The following is a 20068-nucleotide window of genomic DNA, read 5'->3' as shown; positions in this document are numbered from 1 at the left end:
GCACTGAATGAGCTTGAGTTACTGCTTGTGCTTGGCAGAGGGAGAGAGAGCGTGTTTAAACAAAGAAACAGTGACCTGTTCAGAGGCAGAAAGACATTTTGAGAGACAGTATGTTGGCCGAACTAGGTAGATTTGCAAGAGTCACTTTGACTGCATGTGATTTTCATCTCACCCACTGATTTAACTCTCTGCCTTGCTCTTCTCCAAAGATGAGGCTTCTTTCTACTATCTTCATTTTACAGATGTTGAAATTGAAGCTTAAAAAGTGTTAAATAACTTGCTAAAGGTCATGTGGTTAGTAAGTGAAGGAGCTCAGAATAAACCTAGGCATTCTGACTCTAGAGCTCATGCTCTTCTCCAACACTGGGACATACTGGAATATACTCAGAGCTGTGCAGCCAGGTGATGGAGGAACTTGAAACAGTGCCTACGTGAGGAGTAGCTCAGGAATGGGTCTACTGAGTCAGGAGAAAAGAAGTCACAGGCAGGATGGTAGAGCTTTCTTCAAATAGTGTGCAAAGGGGAGTCAGTGAATGGAAGCTGTGGGCAGGCAGATTTTACCTCCATGTGAGGAAAAGTCTTTTGAAGATAGAGCTGTTCAAAGATGACCTGGGCTGTTTGCAAGGTAGAGACCCTTGTTGGAGGTGCTTTATTGAGATATTTACATACCGTATAATTCACTCATTGAAAGTGTACAGTTCAGTGTTATTTATTTCAAAAATTGTGGTAGAATATACAACAAAATTTGTAAAATGGTATTCAGTGTGGCTAGTATTATCAAAGATGAGTATTTTTCTGTATTCGGTAACTTGGTCAGGAAATCACTGGAGGGCTGGCTTTGTCTTTGGTCATATTCAATGCTTGAAAATGCATAGATATGGAAGCCTGTGCTGAGTCGTCTCTCTGCTTCGTAGGCTTCAGGAGGTTATTAATCACATCTATGCTGATTTTTATTTTGAAGACTTGAGTACACAACCACAGTTTTAAGTGTTAATGCAGGGTAACTTGGCATGGTAAAATTAGCAGACACCATGGAATGAGACATGATGACTTGTTCAGGAAGACTGTTTCAGCTATTTATTCCTGCAAGACAAATTATCCTAATACTTAGTGGCTTAAAACAAACACCGCCATTTACTTGTGATTTTGCAGTTTGGCAGGGCTCAGTAGAGACGGCTTGTCTCTGTACCACGTGGCATCAGCTTGGGGAGCTTACGAGTGGATTTACTTTGAACATAGAACACTCACGTGGCTGGCAAGTTGATACTGGCTTTTTTGGTTGGGGGCCTCAGTTCTCTTCCATATGGGACTCTTCACCACACTTGGGCTTCCCCATAATGTGGCGGCTAGGTTCCAAGAGGGAAAAAGTGTTGCTTCCTGCCCTTTTTAATGCCTGGGCTTGGTGGTCTCAGAATGGCACTTCTGCATTTCCTTGGTAGAACAGTCGTAGTCCCAGCTCAGATTCAAGGGGGAGGGAACAAAAGCTCCACATTTTGATGGGGGGGCACCATGTGCTGATAGGGAGGGGTGGATTTGGGACCATCTTTAGAGATTAGCTACCACAAAGAACCACAATAGTCTTTTTTTCTCTTTCTTCCTCATTCTCACTCCACAGAAGTCTGCCCCTAATCGTGGTATGAGCTGGTGATGACAAATAATAGGAAGAAATCAAAGAAAAATACAGGGCCGGCTCCGTGGCTTAGCGGTTAAGTGCGCGCGCTCTGATGCTGGCGGCCCGGGTTCGGATCCCGGGAGCGCCCCGAGGCACCACTTCTCCGTCCAACGCGAGGCCGAGTCCCACGTACAGCAACTAGAAGGATGTGAACCTATGATATACAACTATCTACTGGGGCTTTGGGGGTAAAAAACTGAATAAATAAAATCTTTAAAAAAAAAAAAAGAAAAATACAAAAAATAGGTACTAGGAATACATGATCTTTAGGGGATTGTGGCTTGAGAGTAAAATGACTGCATAGTCAATTTGGGAAACAGGCAGTTGTGAGAGATTCGTGATTATTGTATTTTTCATGGCTTTATTAAAATCTCTACTTCCAGAATTGTGTCGTTTCCTTATTTTCTTTCTCTTATGTTTTTCCAGAATTGATTAGCAGAAAATTTAGCAGTTCTTTGTAGGAAAACAGAGACTAAAGTCTATTAGGATAAGTTGGTTGTTCATGACATATTTTGAACAGTAAAAAGAATTACTTGGATTAAATCTTTAAAAATTTATATGATCATTTATTTTCTTGGAAAACAAAAACATTAAGAAGTTGGGAATAGTAACATCCTAGTATCATCATCATCCATTATTTAACAAGTTTGGCATAGTTTTTTAGATGGAGATAGTTAATTTATTTTAAAGTTGACAACTTCAAACAGAAAGATAATTCTTGTTAATTTCTGCTCTTAATAATTATTTAAATTTCTCTTTGCTGATTACACATTTTTTACTTCTGAGATGATCAGAGATTAGGGAATGGCTCTTAGAGATCAATTAAGTAAAAACCAATTTAAATGCATATGGAAAGCTAGGCCCAGTATATGGATAAAAGGAGCATTTTACATTCATGATGTTTACTAGAATAATTTCTCCATTCAGAAGGATATTGGAAACGAGAAAAGCTATTTAAACAATTTTAATTTTGTGTATTAATGTTTTGAAAACAGCTTTGCTTATTCCTTTCAACTGCTTGCTGATGGGCCCTTGAAGTCCACAGTTCTATTTCAGCTTCAATTCTGAAAATGGTTATATCACATTTCACAATAACAGAGCTAGTAGCCAGAGGACTAAGTGTTTGCAAATAGCATCATCTGCTCTGCAGCTTCCTTCCATTTAGAGGAATGGCCATATATTTCATAGTGAGGCTTCAACTGTTGCTCCCTTTTGGGGTGTAAGAGCCTAATTATTGTGGTCTCTGTAGCCGGGGCTGTGTCCACAGCCTGTCGGCTGTTGGTCTTCTACAGGGATGCTCAGGCATGAGTGACGTTTTTATTTTAGCAAAAGAAAGGCTCTGGCACGCTTAGATTGTATGTCTTCCAGGGTGTTCCCGTCCTTGGTCACATAATACCCTTAATTTACCTTAAGAAATGCTGTCAAAATAAATCAAATGGAATTTTGAAAGGCTCTGTCTCACTCATGTAGCTATTATTCTTTACTCAGTTAAGAAAATTAGTTTGTTCTCATGCTCAAGACTCATATTTCCAATCATAATATTTTAGCTTAATGATGTTCTCTGTCACTTTGTCACCACCACAGTTTTATTCTGGATGATTAAGTGTGAGAAAGAAAGAAAAAAAGGTAGTTTATTATGTTTGATTCAATGTGAAAGACTGTTTCAGGTAAATGTAAAATTCCAATGGTAGAAATAAAATTCTGCTCCAGATATAGATGTGACCTGCTTCTCAAAAGCTTCCTTAAAGGCTATTTTGGGGCACATGTGGGATGAATTTGGTGCATGGGGTAATAATAGCTGACACCTGTCTAGTGCTACTCTGAACCAGGCACTGTCCTAAGTGCTTTGAATATATTCATTTAATCCATATGTAAACCCTCATTTTTATCATTCCCATTTTACAGATGGGAAAACTGAGATGCAAAAAAGTAATAGAAATATACCCAAGGGCACACAGTCAGTGTCTGAGCTGGGGCTTGGTTTGGGCTGCCTGGCTTCAGTGGGCTCTGTACCACCAGGTGACACTCCCTAATCAAAATAATGTTTTCTGTCTTAGTCTTTTTTTCCCTTTATTTTAATCCAAATTTCAGATACTTGATTCTCAAGTTGGCAGTAATTTTGGCCTTATAAAGCTTATTGTTTATTGGTCTGATTTTCGAAAAAGCTTCTCTTGTTTAACATTTTTGGTTGATGAAAATAAAAGAAGTCAGTTTTTCAAACAGATTAAACATGTTAATAATAGTGCTAGACATATTATTACCCAATCATAGTATGTTAGGAATAAGTTTCAAAGTAAAAATAATGTAAGTTCTAATATAGTACAGTTATCATAGAGTTTAGCATATGCTACTCTGTCTCACATATTGTTTAGATTGTAGAAATTATAGCCCTTAAAAGTTTAAGTATGTTTAAACTAGCTATTGAATGAATTAACGTTTTTTGCTATACTATGAAAGTAATAATAGGCCATTGTAGAAAATCTGGAAAGTATAATGTGGTGTAAGCAAAAAATTAATAACTTGAATAATTTCACCACTCATGGGTAAGTAATTCATGTTAGCATTTAAGTATCTTTTCTTCCAGCTTGCCTTTACATGTTCATTCATTCAACATTTATTGATTATGTTCTATGAGCCAGACGTTATTCTAGGCCCAAGGGAATAAGCAGTGACCAAAATAGTCTCTCTCTCCCTGTAAAGCTGAAATTTTAGTGGGCGAAACAGGCAGTGAATAGATAAATATATAATGTTGGGTAGGGATAATAAGTGCATTGAAGAACAATGGGGCTGATGAAGGGAATCGAGGCCCAGAGGCTGCTGTTTTGGAGTGGACAGTCACAAGGGAGGCTGAGTGACGGGAGAAGGGTAGCCTGTGAACATCTGGAGAAGGTTATAGGTGGGCAATCGCCAGTGCAAGGGCCTTACAGTGGAAACAGGAGTGGTGTGCCCAGGGACTAGCAAGGGGGCCAGGGTGACAGGTGCTCAAGGAGTGCAAGGAAATGACAAAGGAGAGGTGGCAGAGACTAGCAGGCTGCAGAAATAAGGGCTTTGCATTTCACTGAGATGGAAGCCTTTGGAAGGTTTGGAGCAGAGGAGTGATGTGATCTGATTTTGGTTCTAACAGGATCCCTCTGGCTGCCCTAATGAGAACAGACTGCAGGGACGAGGTAGCTGGGAGAAGGGTTTGAGGGAAGGTGGTGAGAAAGAGTTAGATTCAGGATGTATTTAAAGGTAGAGCCAGCAGGATTTGGAGATGGAGTGGATGTGTGGGATGAGAGAAAGAGAAGAGTCAAATATGATGACCACTGGTTTTACGGGTTGAAATATTGCCCCTGTTCCAATTCACATGTTGAAGTCTTAACCCCCAGGGCCTCAGAATACGACCTTCTTTGGAATTAGGGTCATTGCAGATGTAATTAGTTAAGAAGAGGTCATCCTGGAGTCGGGAGGATGCTAATCCAATATGACTGATGTCCTTATAAAAACGAGGTGTTTGCGCAGACACACATAGAGGGAAGGCATGTGAAGACACAGGGATAGCCAAGGAATGCTTGAGTGAAATGGGACAGATTCTTTTTCACAGCTCTCAGAAGAAACCAACCCCTCTGACACCTTGATTGTAGACTTCCAACCTCTAGAACTGCGAGATAGACTTTCTGTTATTTAAGCCGCCCGGTTTGTGGTACTTGTTACAGCAGTCCTACTGGACTGATACACTTGTTGAGTAACTTGGTGAATGGAGGTGACTTTTAAAGAGATGAATGCTAAGGAGGAGCTGGATGTGGAGTTTGGGGTGGAGGAGGGGAGTCACGATGTGCTTAATTTGAGAAGCCAGTTAGATATCCACATGGAGCTGTCGAGGAGGCATTTGGACATGGAAATCTGGAGTTCAGACAGGAGGACAAGGCCTGAGATCAAAATTTGGGCACAGTCTAGATGGAAATCAAAGCCATGGGACTGAATGAAATCACCAGAAGAAGGGTCCAAGGACCAAGGAGCCCTGGGAAATTACAACAGTTGGAGATGAGGACGAGAAAGAAGAGCCAGAGGGAGACTAAGAGGTTGGTAATAAGGTGGGGAGAAGGCTGGCAGGGTGTGACATCTCGGCCTAGGGAAGAAAGGGGTGAGGAAGGAGGGACTGTCCACTATGGCCAGTGCTGCTCTTGGTCAAGGAGGGAGAAGGCGCACTGGATTTGCAGCCTGCAGGTCACTGGTGACTCTGACAAGAGCAGATTCAGTGGACAGCTGGAGGTGCAAGGCTGATTGGAATGAGTTCTAGAGAGTGGGAGTTTTTTTTTTTTTTTTTTTTTTTTTAACTTGGCATTACATCATAGGCATTATTCCATGTCGTTAAAAGTGTCTTTTAAACGTTGTTTTGAATGACCATATTACATTCCATGATTTTCATCTATTGCTTGTTGTTTTATGGGTAGGATGTTTCTATTTTTTACCACGTTGATTGGCAACTGCAGTGGACATATTTGAACATAAAATTTCCTAGATTAGGAATGATAAAACACAAACAGCTATGAGTGTTGTTAGGGCTTGATCCTAAAATACGGCCGGTTGCTTTATGAAAAGTCTGTACCCGTGGACACTCCCCTGAGCAGTGTAGGAGCGGCCTTGTCTCAGGGCACACCTCTCCTCCACATATCACTAAGTTGACTAGAACATCCAGAACAGCCATAAGTTATGGTGGTGATGATGGGCATCAATGTTTTGTTCCTGATTTACAGGATAATGTCTCTGCTGGATGCATTAAATCATACTGCATCAGCAATAGAACACATATATTTAAGACTATATTGTAATTTCTTCCCCACCCTCCTGAACCTGATCTTTTAGAAAAAGTCATTCCTGAATCAGTCGAGTCAGTTTGCATTTTGCTTCTTAATGGCTTTGTGGCAGGTTTCACCACTGACATTTGGGCCAGGCCTATGTGTTATTTATTTCCCTCAGCTTTCAGATCTGATATTAAGTTCGTGATCTCAGGGAGGTCTTTCCTAATACCCTAAATCCCATAGGGATGGGCCCCCACTGCACACCATTCTCCTCTTTCCAAAATGCTTATAATAATTATAATCACTGTTCCTTTTGGTCTTCTGGCTGGGCCGTGAGTTACACAGGGCAGAGATGGTGTTTTCTTTTTTTTTTTTTTTTTTAAAGATTTTATTTATTTATTTTTCCCCCCAAAGCCCCAGCAGATAGTTGTATGTCATAGCTGCACAACCTTCTGGTTGCTATATGTGGGACGCGGCCTCAGCATGGCCGGAGAAGCGGTGCGTCGGTGCGCGCCTGGGATCCGAACCCCGGGCCGCCAGCAGCGGAGTGCGCGCACTTAACCGCTAAGCCACGGGCCGGCCCAAGAGATGGTGTTTTCTTGTCTACAGTTCTGTTCGTAGGGCATGTGACTGTGCCTAGTGCAAAATGAGCACAAAATTGTCGCTCAGTATTTTGTCAAGTGAAGGACTAAGGCGCAGGTCAAACTTGGCAACTGGCCAAAGGACACACAGCTGGGGGGTGGGGGCAGTTCGGACTCACATCTGTGTGGCTCCAGAGCCCAGCCTTGTCTCACCCCACTGCCTGCTCCCATCAGTAGGTGATCTTGGGCAGGGGGGATTTTATAGCTCCTCAAGGAAGCAAACCATTCTAAGAATTCTTGGTATCCTTTTTGGTCCCTTGAATATAATAATTCACAAATATTTATTGATTGCCAATTAGGACTCCTCGTTTCTCATTCCTTCTGTACCTTTATATTCCACCACAGAACTGTATGGTGATTTTTTTTTCTACACTTGTCTGTCTTCCCTACTGGCCTCTGATCTCCTTGAGAGCAGGAAATTCGTCTTCTTCATCTTTTTATCCACAGTTCTTGGCACAGTGCTAGTATATAAGGGAGAGGGGCTCAATGTTTGAATGATGAATAAAGAAAGATAATATGGGCTTAAAACAAGATTATAGATTTATTATTTAGTAATAGTCTTCCAATGAACTATAAAGATGTCAATTATAATAATACTCCATGTGCATAATAGTTTACAGTCTGTAAAACCCGTTTGTATTTATCATATATATGTACTAGCATTAGTGCACAAATATACTGTTATTAGAGAAGATGCTTAATGGATGACTGGTAACAAAATAACATTTTTTCCACATTAATTAGTATCAACATTTAAAAAACTTATAGCATCACTTTGTAATTCTAATTTTTTTTTTTTTTTTTTTTCTGGAAAGCTTTTATTGCGCACACAGGGCAGGGCTCAGTCCTTCTTGGCCGCCGCCTTCCTCATGGCCGCCAGCACGTCGCTCAGCTCCTCGCGCTTCCTCTTGGCGCGGATGTGCGTGCCCACCCTCTTCTTGATGAACTTGAGGGCGCGCTTGTCCTTGGAGGCCTTGAGCAGCTCCATGGCGCGCCGCTCGTCCGGGGCGAAGCCGCACGCCTCCCGGATCATGTCCCGCACGAACTTGGTGTGCTTGGTGAGGCGCCCGCGGCGGCGGCTGTGTCTCGGCTTGCTCACGTTCTTGGTCACCTTGTGGCCCTTGTTGAGGCCCACGGCCATGGGGTAGCGCAGGGCCATGGCTGCTCGTCTTCAATGGCTGCTGCGGCGGAAGGCTGTAATTCTAATTTTGAATGGCTATAATTCCATACTCAACCTGTATGCTTCTTTTGAATTTTTCATTGGTATAAATAACACTGCTGTAGCCAGCTGGACATATGTATTCATATAGTTATTTCCTTTTTTGACTATTTTCCTAGGATAAGTTTCTAGAAATGAGGCTACTGAAATATTTGAAATGTTAAACTGCTTTCTAACCCACTTATACCATTTTACCACCACCTTTGTGGCACTTTGTGTCAGTATTTTTATGTGTTTTTTTAAAAAATTAAGTAACCATAATGTTTTATCTCCTTGTTTTAGTTTGCATTTCTTTTGATGACTTAATCAATTTGGACATTACTCTACAAGTTTATTTACTAATTGCATTTTCTTTTGTCTTAATTGTCTATTTCTGTCCTTTTCATTTAAAAAAAAATTTTTTTTATTTTGTTCTTAACTTGTTAAAGACAACTTTTGTGGATTCTTTGTATATAATAGCATTTTCTGAAAATCTTTTTCTGGTTTTTCTCTTTTCTTGCTATTTTTAATTAAATGTTTAATAGTCTAAACCGTAGATCTTTAACTTTTTCTTTTCTTTTTTTTTTCATTGACTTAAAGAAAAAAAACACTTTATAAAAACAGCTAATACGACCAGAAACAGAACCTGGAAAAACCGCTGGTGGGTTTTCCTTACATGACTTACGACTTAATTATGTTCTGCTCCGTGAGTGATTTCATAGTTATTGATGGCATTGGGAGGGGTGTGTTTGGCCCCAGCTGACCACCTATTTTAAATTAAATCACATGGTAACAAGCCACTCCTGCTGAGCCCAGGCTTGGAGAACCTCAACCTTCCAGAGCACAGATCCTGGGGAATTAGGCAGATGAGGGCTCAGTATTTGACGTAAAGGCATTAAACCCTTGCGTAAAGCCGTGAGATTCTGCACACGACCTTTGTGACTTGTATTCCATGTAATTTGTGCTGTGCTCAACCATCTGACTATCTGCTTGGTTATGTTGTCACTTGAGACTAGATTAAAAATGTGGCCGGAGTGGCAGGAGTGGGAGAAAGTCTGTGCTTCTTGATAGTTCTCTTGGAGGAGAGAGAACAAGGAGAGCACACACACACCCCTGACGTATTTCCCATGGATTCTCGTAATGATCAAAACCCATAAGAGTTATTAACTGTCGGTGCATGGTTTACCTATCCATAAAACTAAATTAAGTGGATTTCTTCATTATTCCACAAGGCTAGATAGTTAGAAAAGGCATTCGGATGTTATACGATTATTTTTTGCTCTTGAGGGGTTTTGGAGGAAGCTGACCCAGAGACATTTACAATGAAATTACAGTATTTATTTGGGTTTGGTACAAGGAGCAGACAGAGAAGACTGAAATGTGTGACCTCATGCTATGCTTCTTGTGATCCGATATCACTTAGTGTTATTGAATAACTTCAAAGGGCAGCTGGGAATTACTCTGAAGACATACACAGCAAAGCAATTTCTCACCTGCTGTCTCTGATCACAGGAGACACGGCTAGACTTGCATTTCTCCCTGGGACACATGTGGTAGACATGCTGCAACTTGTTTGGAGAGAAAGGCGAGGGGCAGAGAGTCACACTGTTTGCCCCGTGTGGGCTGGGACGAAGTTTTAAATATAACTAGGAGTTACTTTTTTAGAATTAAAAGCAATAGAGGCTGAGCTTCAGGGCATGGGTTACTTCCTAAAAATACAGTCACTGAACTTTTAAAGAACATTAGGATCAGCTTGTCAAACTGGAGTGGAATTCAAATGTGGAAGAAATCTGAGAGTATTTACTATTTGGGGTAAAAATTGAGAATTTGATTGTTTCAAGTGATGAAAGAGTGTTTTTAGAAAACCATACTGGCAGTCAGGATGGAGTAGGATTTTTTTTTCTTTTTTTTTAACCAGTTCTGCCCACCCAGGTCTTGATGTTGGCTGTCTGCAAGCCCAGGATGTGCACACTGAGTTCATCCTTATCATGATGGCAATTTCTGCCACTTTTGACCCACCTCATCCCCATCCCTGTCATTGCTTCTTCACCCTGTGATTAAGGAAGAGATTTTAACTGTCTTCAATCCTCAATTGCCTTTTGTTGGATTATTTTTAAAAAATTATTTTGATTTTGAAGAAACTGAAAAATATACAGACAAGTGCAAAGAATACAGTAGTAAGCACCTATGTATCTGCTACCCCCAGTTGATATGGGTCTACTTGTCATCATCTTTGCTACCCATCTTTCTTTTTTTTTTTTAAGAAAAAAATATTCCAATAAAGTGACCTATTTCCTTCTCTGGTATTATTCAGCTTCTTTCCCACAGGTGATCACTGTCATGGATTTAGTGTGAATCCACTACATATTTTTATGCTTTTGTTGATTTATGTATCCATAAAAACAAAAAATGTTTTATATATTTAAAAATTACATGGACAGTTATAATGTGATCATATAAAGAACAGTATCATAAAGTAGCATCTTGTAATTTACTTTCTTCAGTCAACATTAATTTCAAGATCCATCCATGTTGCTAGGTCTAGATCTAGACAATGATTTTAACTGCTGTATAGTATTCCATTGTATGAATATACCACAGTTTATTTGTCAATTTGTCTGTCAATGCCAATATTTTCCTACCGTAATTGGTATGCAGTGAACATTCCTGTGTATGTCTCCTTGAGCACATGGACAGTCTAGAAGTGAAATTGCTGGGTAGTAGGGTTTTCACATAATAACCTTACTAGATATTGCCAAATTGCTTTTCACAGAGGTGAGTATAAAAATACCCTCGTGAGCAGTGTATGGGTGTTCCCGTTTCCCTATTTCTTTGCTAACACTTGGTGGTAATGGATTTATTGCCAGTCTTTTGAGTGTGGAATTGCATCTCAATGTTGTTTTGATTTGCAGTTCTCTGATAATTGGAGAGGTTGAGTATCTCTTCATGTTTATTTGCTACTCACATTTCATCATCTATGAATAGCCAGTTCATATCATTTGTCCATTTTTTCTTTGTTTTTCTATTGATTTTTAGGAATTTTTTGATATATCTGGTTACTAATCCTTTGTTAAATATACTGCAAGTGTCTTCTCTTTGTGTTTGGCTTTCAATTTTGTGTATGATGTCTTAAATTTTGGTATAGTTTATCAGTCCTTTTTGATTTATACATACTGTTTCACATTTGAGAAATTCTTACCCCAAATCATGAAGATATTCTCTCACATTTTCTGTTAAAGGTTTTAAAGATTTGTAATGTATATTCTTGTGTGACTAATTTTAATTTTTTTAGATGGATGACTGTTTCTTTTCCAGCACCATTTATTTAGTCCATTGTTTCACCACAGATGTTATATCTCCTCCATCATGTCACAAAGCTCCATATGTATGTGTTTGTTTCTAAGCTTTCTGTTATATTTCATTGATCTGTTTTTCTATCTCTGAACCTGTACCACATTGTCTTAGTTATAATAGTTTGTAGAATCTTTTGGATTATCTACATAGACACTTAGGTAAACTGCAAATAATGATACATTTGTTTCTTCCTTTTTAGTTCTTTTTTTTTGTTTTTTGCTGAGGAAGATTCGCCCTGAGCTAACATCTGTACCAGTCTTCCTCTATTTTGTATGTGGGTTGCTGCCACGGCATGGCTTGACAAGTGCAGTAGGTCTGATCCCGAGTTCTGAACCCGCAAACCTGGGCCACTGAAGCAGAGTGTCCGGAACTTTTACCACTCAGCCACAGGGTCAGCCCCCTCCTTTCTAGTTCTTGGACCTTTTATTTCTTGTTTTGCCGTGTTGGCTGGGACCTACAATACAACAGCAACTATTGGAGGTTATTGTGGGCATTTAGACTTGTTTCCCACTTTGATAGAAAATGCTTCTACAGTTTCCTCGTAGTATTTGCTGTAGGGTTTGTTATGCAGTTCATTGTGGGAATTGCTGTAGGTACTGTTTACCAGAACAGGGAAATCCCTTTATATTCCTAATTGCTAACAGTTTTTGTTTGTTATCGTGAATAAGTGACGAATTTTATTAGAAGATTTTCTGCATTCGTTGGATAAATTCTCATTTAAATTTTTTTTTTTTTGTGAGGAAGATCAGCCCTGAGCTAACATGCGTGCTAATCCTCCTGTTTTTGTTTTTTGCTGAGGAAGACCGGCTCTGAGCTAACATCTATTGCCAATCGTCCTCCTTTTTTTTTCTCCCCAAAGCCCCAGTAGATAGTTGTGTCATAGGTGCCCATCCTTCTAGTTGCTGTATGTGGGACGCGGCCTCAGCATGGCCGGAGAAGCGGTGCGTCGGTGTGCGCCCGGGATCCAAACCTGGGCCGCCAGTAGCGGAGCAAGCGCACTTAACCGCCAAGCCACCGGGCCGGCCCTCATTTAATTTTTTAACATGGGGAATTCCATTGATAGATTTGTTGACATTAAAGTCATCCTTATATCTCTGGAGTTCTGCTTGCTTTTCTGTTTTGAAATACTGCTGTATTTGATTTGCTAATATTTTGTTTAGGTATTTTTCATCTGTATTCACAGCTGTGATTTGTGTGTTAGTTTTCTTTTGTGCACTCTTCTGGGCTGATTTTGATATTGAGGTTTTGCTCTCCTCTTAAAAGGAGTTTAATTCTGGGGTCTCTACTGAATGTCCCGACTCTGGCAGGTCAGGACTGGGAATTTGCAGCTTACAGGTCCTGGGTAGTTTGGCCCCGTGATGTTTCACCCTATGGCTGTGCAGCTTAGTATCAGGCGAAGGCTCAGGGCACCTCTGCAGATCTCTGGGCTGTCTCTCTGTTCAGCTCCCTCCTCTCCAGGACTCTGACCTGCAGATTCCAGCCGCTCAGCCCCCTGAGGTTTTAGCTCAGGAAACCATGGTGTTCAGCTTGGTTCCTCCCTGCACCGTGGTCTGCAAAGTGCCTCCTGCAGCTGGTTGGGCTGATCGTAGGCTCACCTCTTTGATTTCCTTCTCTTAGGAGTCACAGTCCCTTGTTGCCAGTGGCCCAGTGTCTGAAAACAGTTGTTTTACATCTTTCATGCAGTTTTCTAGTAGGTTATGGCAAACAGGCTTGTTTGGTAACAGTTATTCCATCCTGGCCAGCCATGGAAATCCATCTTTTTAACTTAAAAAAATTTTTAAAAAATCATTGTTCTATGTTTCGGATGGAGGGAGGGGGTAGTTACAGGGTTAATTCCCTGTGCTTATCTGGTGCAGAAGTACTTTTATTGGATTATCTACTTTATGAATTGTGGCTGTCCCGTCCTCCCCACCCAGAACTTTCTGGTTCCTTTTCACAAACTGAGTATCTCTCAGAAGCTCTTTTTTTCTACCGCACCTGCACTTCTTAGGCTAACTCCCTTAATGCGCTTTTGTACTGTAAGTTTAGTAACTTGTCACAGCTCCTACCAGCCATTTGTGATGTCCTGTTCTGTTAGTCTTTGACCAGTTTGTTTCACAGTGTCACTACCCTTCAGAGTTCCAGAACACATTGAGTCTGGGCTTCTAAAACTGTTTCTTTAACGGGGAACTACAACATACTGTTAAATGCCACTTCAGACCTAATATATTAGCAGGGTATATTTTAATATTAATTTTGATTAAAAAACATCTTTGAAGGATTGGAGACTGTTTGATTGAACAACATGCAAACCAAGTCCGGAGGTGTAGACATTATTACGTAATGATTAAGAGCCCATTGATTATCTTCCTGTTACAAATGTCCTTAAATCCCAGCATCCTTTGGAAAGGAGTGGCTCCACTTTCACGTCAGTTAATCAAGCAAGATGAGCTCAGGCTGCCATCCTAGGCTACGAAAAGTTCTGCACAAGCCAATTAACTAGGCTTACAGTTTATAATCGGGAAATAAGAGAGAAGTTTGTTAAAAGATGATTAATGATGTGTGACAGTACCTGTGGAATGTGAAGTGAATGAGGAAAACGGGACACGCGTTCAGATGATGAAAAGATCCTGGTAGGGGTGGGTGGGCATTTGGGAAAGACTTCATCGAGAAGGAGGAGGTTTCAGATACGCAAGAGCTTGAGGGGCCTGTGTTCCAGGGCAGGGTACCCTGTGTGCGAGGTGAGGAGTGGTGAGCTTCTGCAGGGATGGACCAGGGCGCAATAGGGGTGGAAAGGGGTGTTGGGACCAGATGTAGAGGGTCTTGAATGTATCTCATGGGCAGCTAAAATGTGTTGGAAGTTTTTGAATGATGGAGAAAAAATTCAAAGTGCTGCGTTTTAGGAAGACTCGTCTGTCAGCAAGTCTGGATTAGGATTTTGTTCCCTAACCTACTGGTTCTCAAGCTTGGCTGCACATTGCAATCACCTGGAGAGTTAAAAAAGAAAAAAAAGAAAAAAGGGAATACTGATGCCTGGGCCCCTCCCCCAGAGATTCTGATTCAATTGGCCTGGAGTTAGGCCTGGGTTTTGAGAGTTTTACAAGCTCCCCAGGTAATTCTAATGTGCAGCACAGCCTGAGAACCACTGCCCAGCCCACTGATAAGATCTTGATGTAGTGTTTACTCATTGTGTTGAACCACATCTGGCCAGGCCAATGCAGAATCAACCAGTGGAAAAAAACGTTTTTAAAGTACTTCTGTAACATTTATTTTTAATATTGCACGTAGTTCAACACCTCACTTAGAATAACAGTTTTCGCATAAATGCCTACACATTTTTACGTGGTCATGAAGTAGATGGTGACAAATGTATAAACTTTTGGGAGGGACCCATAATTATCTTGAGAATTCGGTCCCATGGAAAGGTTTTAATTTTTTGCATTCAAAATAAAAGAGCAAGGTAAACACTTTTATCACAGCAAGAATTCAATAAAATAAAAAACAATTGTAGTGTGAAAACGTCAAACTTGCAATTATAAAAATACAAATCCTCAAAAACTTGCTGGTGGAAGAGTGCCAATTCTGGAATGCTGTGTGTCAGTGCTTTTCAAACTTGAGTGCGCATGGGACTCACCTGGAGGGCAGTCTGATTGCTGGGCTCTGGTTTTGGATTTAGCAGGCCTGGGGCAGCCTGAGAAAGTGCATTTCTCAAGCGCTTCCAGGTGATGCTGCTGCTGCTGGTCCGAGCACTGCACTTTGAGAAGTGCCACGTGAGGACCACTAGTGCATGAGGTCAGCATATCGTAGGAAAAATGGCTTGGTGAAATGTGGTTGCAGGACATGAGTTTTGCTTTTCATGTCATGTGAGGGCCTTGGCAATTAGGGAATATGTCCCCCTCTGTTCAAGCCAGCTTCTCCTGTCTGCAGGCTCCAGGGGGCTGCTGCCTCAGCCTAAGTGGGGCAGGTAGAAGAGAAAATTGCATTCTCTTATTGTCCTTTTAAAATTTGCTGGAAAGGGGTGGTATTGTATATAGTCAATCTATTATGTAACATGTTCTTTTTCTTCCAGTAGAAAATTTTTGTGAGTTTAAAGTTTTGTTTCTTTTGTTATTCTTTTCCTATCCCCCTTACCCAACCACATGCAAAATTTGAAAAGTTCAAAAAAAGTCACTACCCTTTTACACTTCTGATCCATCCATGTCCTTCTATAGACAGGTTCTTGTTGCATATTCTCAGGGGTATTTTGGAAGATTTCAGTCCGTGGCCTCCATCTAGGTACCAGCTTTTGTAAGCTGCTCTGTGCAGCCTTCCTGGTAGATGAGTAGGCTTTGCAAGTACACCTTGGGAGGGAGGAGGAGCGGAAATCATTCTCAGATGTTAAACTGAAACATGTTTCTAATCGAAAGCATGAAGAGAATGTACACATGAACGTGCCTGGGGGTGATCCTGGCAGAGGCTCAGCTTTGAAAGTCCAGTCCAGTCCTTGCTCGTGGCCACTTCTGCTCTCTCTAGGTGGAACCCATTTCCACTCCTGTGAATTCCATTAATAACCATGGCCGAGTAGGGACCTGATGATCATCAGTCAGCGAGGAAAATGCTGATAAATTAGAATCATGAACTCTAGAAGTGCATAGCTTTTAACTTTGAATTCTAGAAGCCTAATATGGGAAGAGCCGTTGGGGACTATTTTAGAACAAGCAGCTACTGCCCTCCCCTTGCCCCCAAACACATACAGGTACAGAGGCCAAGGTTAAGTAACCTACCCCAAGGTCATCTAGGGAGCTGGCTGCATTTTTCTTTTTTTTTTTTTTTTTTAAGAATCCTTCCCAACTTTTGGAAAATTTGTCACCCTAGTATTCTGACACATGAGATCCATTTCTTATCATTATTTGCTATAACTAATAGGAATTGTATTGTAGAAAGATGGGAAAAGTATCTTTTCTCTTTTGTAGAAAATCATTAGGTTTCAGGGCTTTATAGGTCTTGGTTGTTTGGCTCTTCCATAACTCAGCCTCATGTCTGGTTCATTTCCCTCATCTATTTGGAATTATTTTGTGGACTGAATCTTGCATTGAATTTTATGGGAGATGTAGTATTGTGATCTGCCTCAGGACCAAGAGTTTAAGTCAAAAGTGGACTGATAGCAATAGGTTGGCATAAATAAATGTATTTGGACAAATAAAGGACTGAAGGAATGAGGTCTACAGGCCTATGACATTAACCTAATGAAACTTAAGTCAGTAACATCTAAACTCCCATGAGACTTTGCCTATGACAAAGTCCCTCCCTTACCCATGACCCAGAGCCCTGCTCACTTTAAAACTCTACTTGACCACAAGTCTGGTGATTGAAAGTACGCACATCCTAGTAAGTAGGAGATAAAGAGGTTGTTTCTTTTTGGTTGCCATTCATTATAAAATTAGCCATGGTATACCGTGTATTGGCTTTTTTTTTTTTTTCTTTTAAGTATAAAAGTGTGTATTGGGTTACTCAACCTTTCTGCCCTTGGTTTTCTCTCATGTAGAAAACAAAAAATGTGGGTTGGACTAAGCAGTCTCTCCACACCCTGATAGTTTGTGCAAGGTGGAGTCTGTAGTTGAGCTTTTTTGGGGGTTGGGAAATGGGCTTGGGCTTTTGTTTTTTACCATGTCTTGTTTGGATACCTAAAATTTATACTTAAGCCACAGAGCACAACTTAAAAGGAAGGGCAGAGCATTTTCTTAAGTTCTCCCTGTGTTTGTGGTGCATTTCTGAGAGCCAGCTATAGTAAAGTGGTTAAGAATGATGACTTTGGAGCCAGTTCACTTGGATTCAAATCCCAGCCCTTCTATTTACTAATAATTGTGTGACCTTTGGCAAATTACATAATCCCAGTGTCTGTTTCTTCATCAGTAAAATGAGACAAAATAAAATGTCTACTTAAAACGGTTGCTGGGGGATTAAATTTGTTGCTATATATTAAAACAGTGCCTGGCACATAGGAAGCTGTTAATAAATATTAGCTACCATCATCGTCGTCATGTCTTTAAGGATGGTTTTATTTTATTGGGGAACATCCTGATGCTACTGTTAAGCCTTTGGAAGAATTACTGAAGTCTGCAATGCTTTTCTTCAAAGCTGTGTCTTGTATTGTCTTTTCTGCAGCAAGCTGTGTTCCACCGTGCCAGAACGGAGGGATGTGTCTCCGGCCTCAGCTCTGTGTATGTAAACCAGGGACCAAAGGCAAAGCCTGTGAGACGACAGTTGCCCAGGACACCTCATCACCAGTCTTTGGAGGGCAGAGTCCCGGGGCTGCTTCCTCCTGGGTCCCTCCTGAGCAAGCAGCAAAGCACACTTCATCTAAGAAGGCAGACACTCTCCCGAGAGTCAGTCCCATGGCTCAGATGACCTTGACCCTCAAGCCGAAGCCTTCCGTAGGACTCGCCCAGAAGATACATTCTCAGTGAGTGTTTTGACCTTGCCTCCAGCCTGGGAGCATCTTAATTATCTCTTTGATGCATTGCTTTCAATCACCCTCCTTTTCCTGCACAGTTTGCAGAAATCACTTGGATAATAATGTCTTTCTTTCCTTTCCTTAAGGTTTTACATGTTATGCTTACACATCAAGTCTCTTAAAAATATTTGATATGTGTGTTTAGCCTCTGCAGGGAAGATTTACCATAAGCATAAACCACAGTAATGATGAGGATTATAGGGATCAAGGTTGGAAGGGAAAAATAAAGATAGCTGTTTGGTGTGGTGGAGTTGTGAGTTAAAAAGCCCTTTTTTTTTGGAGGGGGGTGCTCTAGAGTTTTGAAATAATAATTTAAAAAGAAACAATGAGTATGACTCTTAAAGATATATGGAAAAGATAGGAACTCAGCTTTGCACAGAGAAGGTATTCAAACGAAAGTGAGTCCTTGAAAAGAGAGAATTTCTCTACCTTAGTAGCAGGTTAAGTGTATCTTCTATAAACACCATGTTTACCTCCCAGTTGCTATGCAGGTCCATTTTTGGTAAATGAGCTTGTGTTCTATTTATGGGAACACAGTTTTTTCTTAGCGTTAGGAAGTAGGTGCTGTTCTGAACAAAATGAGAACTTGTGTATAAGAATGATTGTCCCTTCCTCCTCTGGGTCACCTTAGGGGCAGCCCCTCGGCTGCACAGGGTCCTTATGCAAATTTTTCCCTTTTAATTAGCTACTCTCCATGGATAACAAGATGCAGAATTTACTGCAACTATCACTTGTCATTTGTCTAGGAATGTAAAATACAGGAAGTTCTCAACTTAAAAATGGGCTTGACCCAGCCGTTCGTTTCTAAGTCGCTGGCTTGGAATTCTGAATGCTTTTCCCCCTCTAAGGATAGCTTCCACATGGTGATTAGTGTCCAGTCAGCCCACAGAAGTTATTTAATCTGTTGCTATAGATGAAATTATCCTAATTTATACTTCGTCCTTGAATAGGCCACCTACTCTCTCTGCTGAGTGGGCTCCTTGTAACTTTTTCCTGTCTCTTCTTATTCCTTCCTTAATTCTCTTTCTGTTTTGCTTCATTTTGCTTTCACTTCTTCTCGTCTCATATTTCAATTCTGCTATGATAAATAGATTTGGGGGGCTAGTTTGAAATCTAACCACTTTGCTAGCATTTTAATTGGAAAAAACATCCTGCAGCTCTCAACAAGGAGTGGTAGTTATAACTAATCCTCAGTAACAGCTTACTGTATGCCAGGTACTGTTTCAGAATGCTCTGTATGTATTATTAATTTACAACTCACAGTGATCCCATAAGGTAGGTACTGTTATTAACCTCACTTTACTGATGAGGAAACTGTGGCACAGAGTGGTTAAGTAAATTGTTCAAGGTCACACAGTTAATAAGTGAATAATATCATGTGTTTGGATTTAAATGGAACCAGAATAAGGAGAATAAATGTTAGGCTTTAAATGAAGGCAGTCAGGATGCAGCTCCATGCCCTGAGTTGAGGGTGGCAAATGTTTGCTGCAAAGGGCTGGAGAGCAAATATTTTCAGCTTTGTGGGACATATGGTTTCTGTTGCAGCATCTCAGTTCTGCTATCGTAGCATACAAGCTGCCATAGATGATGCATAAATGAATGAGTGTGACTGCTCCAATAAAACTTTATGGGCGCTGAAATTTGAATTTCATATAAATTTCATGTGTCACCCAATATTATTATTCTTTCGATTTTTTTTCAGCTGTTTAAAAATGTACAAATCATTCTTAGCTTGTGGGCCATGCAAAAACAGGCTCTGGGCCAGCTTTGGCTCATGAGCTATAGTTTGCTGACCTCTCCTCTAAAGGATAGGAGTGTTTTTTTTTTGTGCCAGAACACGAATGTAACTGTGTATCTTGAAATGATATAAAGCTTTGATGATATCATAGCCAGACATCTCTCTTCCAGCATTGTTCTGGATCTTAAAAACAAAGACCGATTCTGTGTTGA

The 20068-nt window shown here is 40.7% G+C and overlaps 1 protein-coding gene and 1 pseudogene across 8 annotated transcripts in view; one reads left to right on the top strand and one right to left on the bottom strand.

Moving 5' to 3' along the window:
• The window catches only part of LTBP1 (latent transforming growth factor beta binding protein 1), a 384533-nt gene that overhangs the window by 28307 nt on the left and 336158 nt on the right, over positions 1–20068 (top strand). For all 8 annotated transcript variants that reach the window (XM_087436922.1, XM_087436919.1, XM_087436921.1 and 5 more), the window contains exon 3: positions 17770–18067. In XM_087436922.1, coding sequence (XP_087293048.1) covers positions 17770–18067 — 298 coding nt within the window. The remainder of the gene's footprint in view (positions 1–17769; positions 18068–20068) is intronic.
• LOC101388523 (large ribosomal subunit protein eL36 pseudogene) lies at positions 7889–8286 on the bottom strand (annotated as a pseudogene).

The sequence above is a fragment of the Ceratotherium simum genome, chromosome 11 (genome assembly GCF_057802395.1).
Source record: "Ceratotherium simum simum isolate JZ-2026a chromosome 11, ASM5780239v1, whole genome shotgun sequence".
NCBI lineage: Eukaryota > Metazoa > Chordata > Mammalia > Perissodactyla > Rhinocerotidae > Ceratotherium > Ceratotherium simum.
This window is presented reverse-complemented; position numbering and strand designations above follow the sequence as displayed.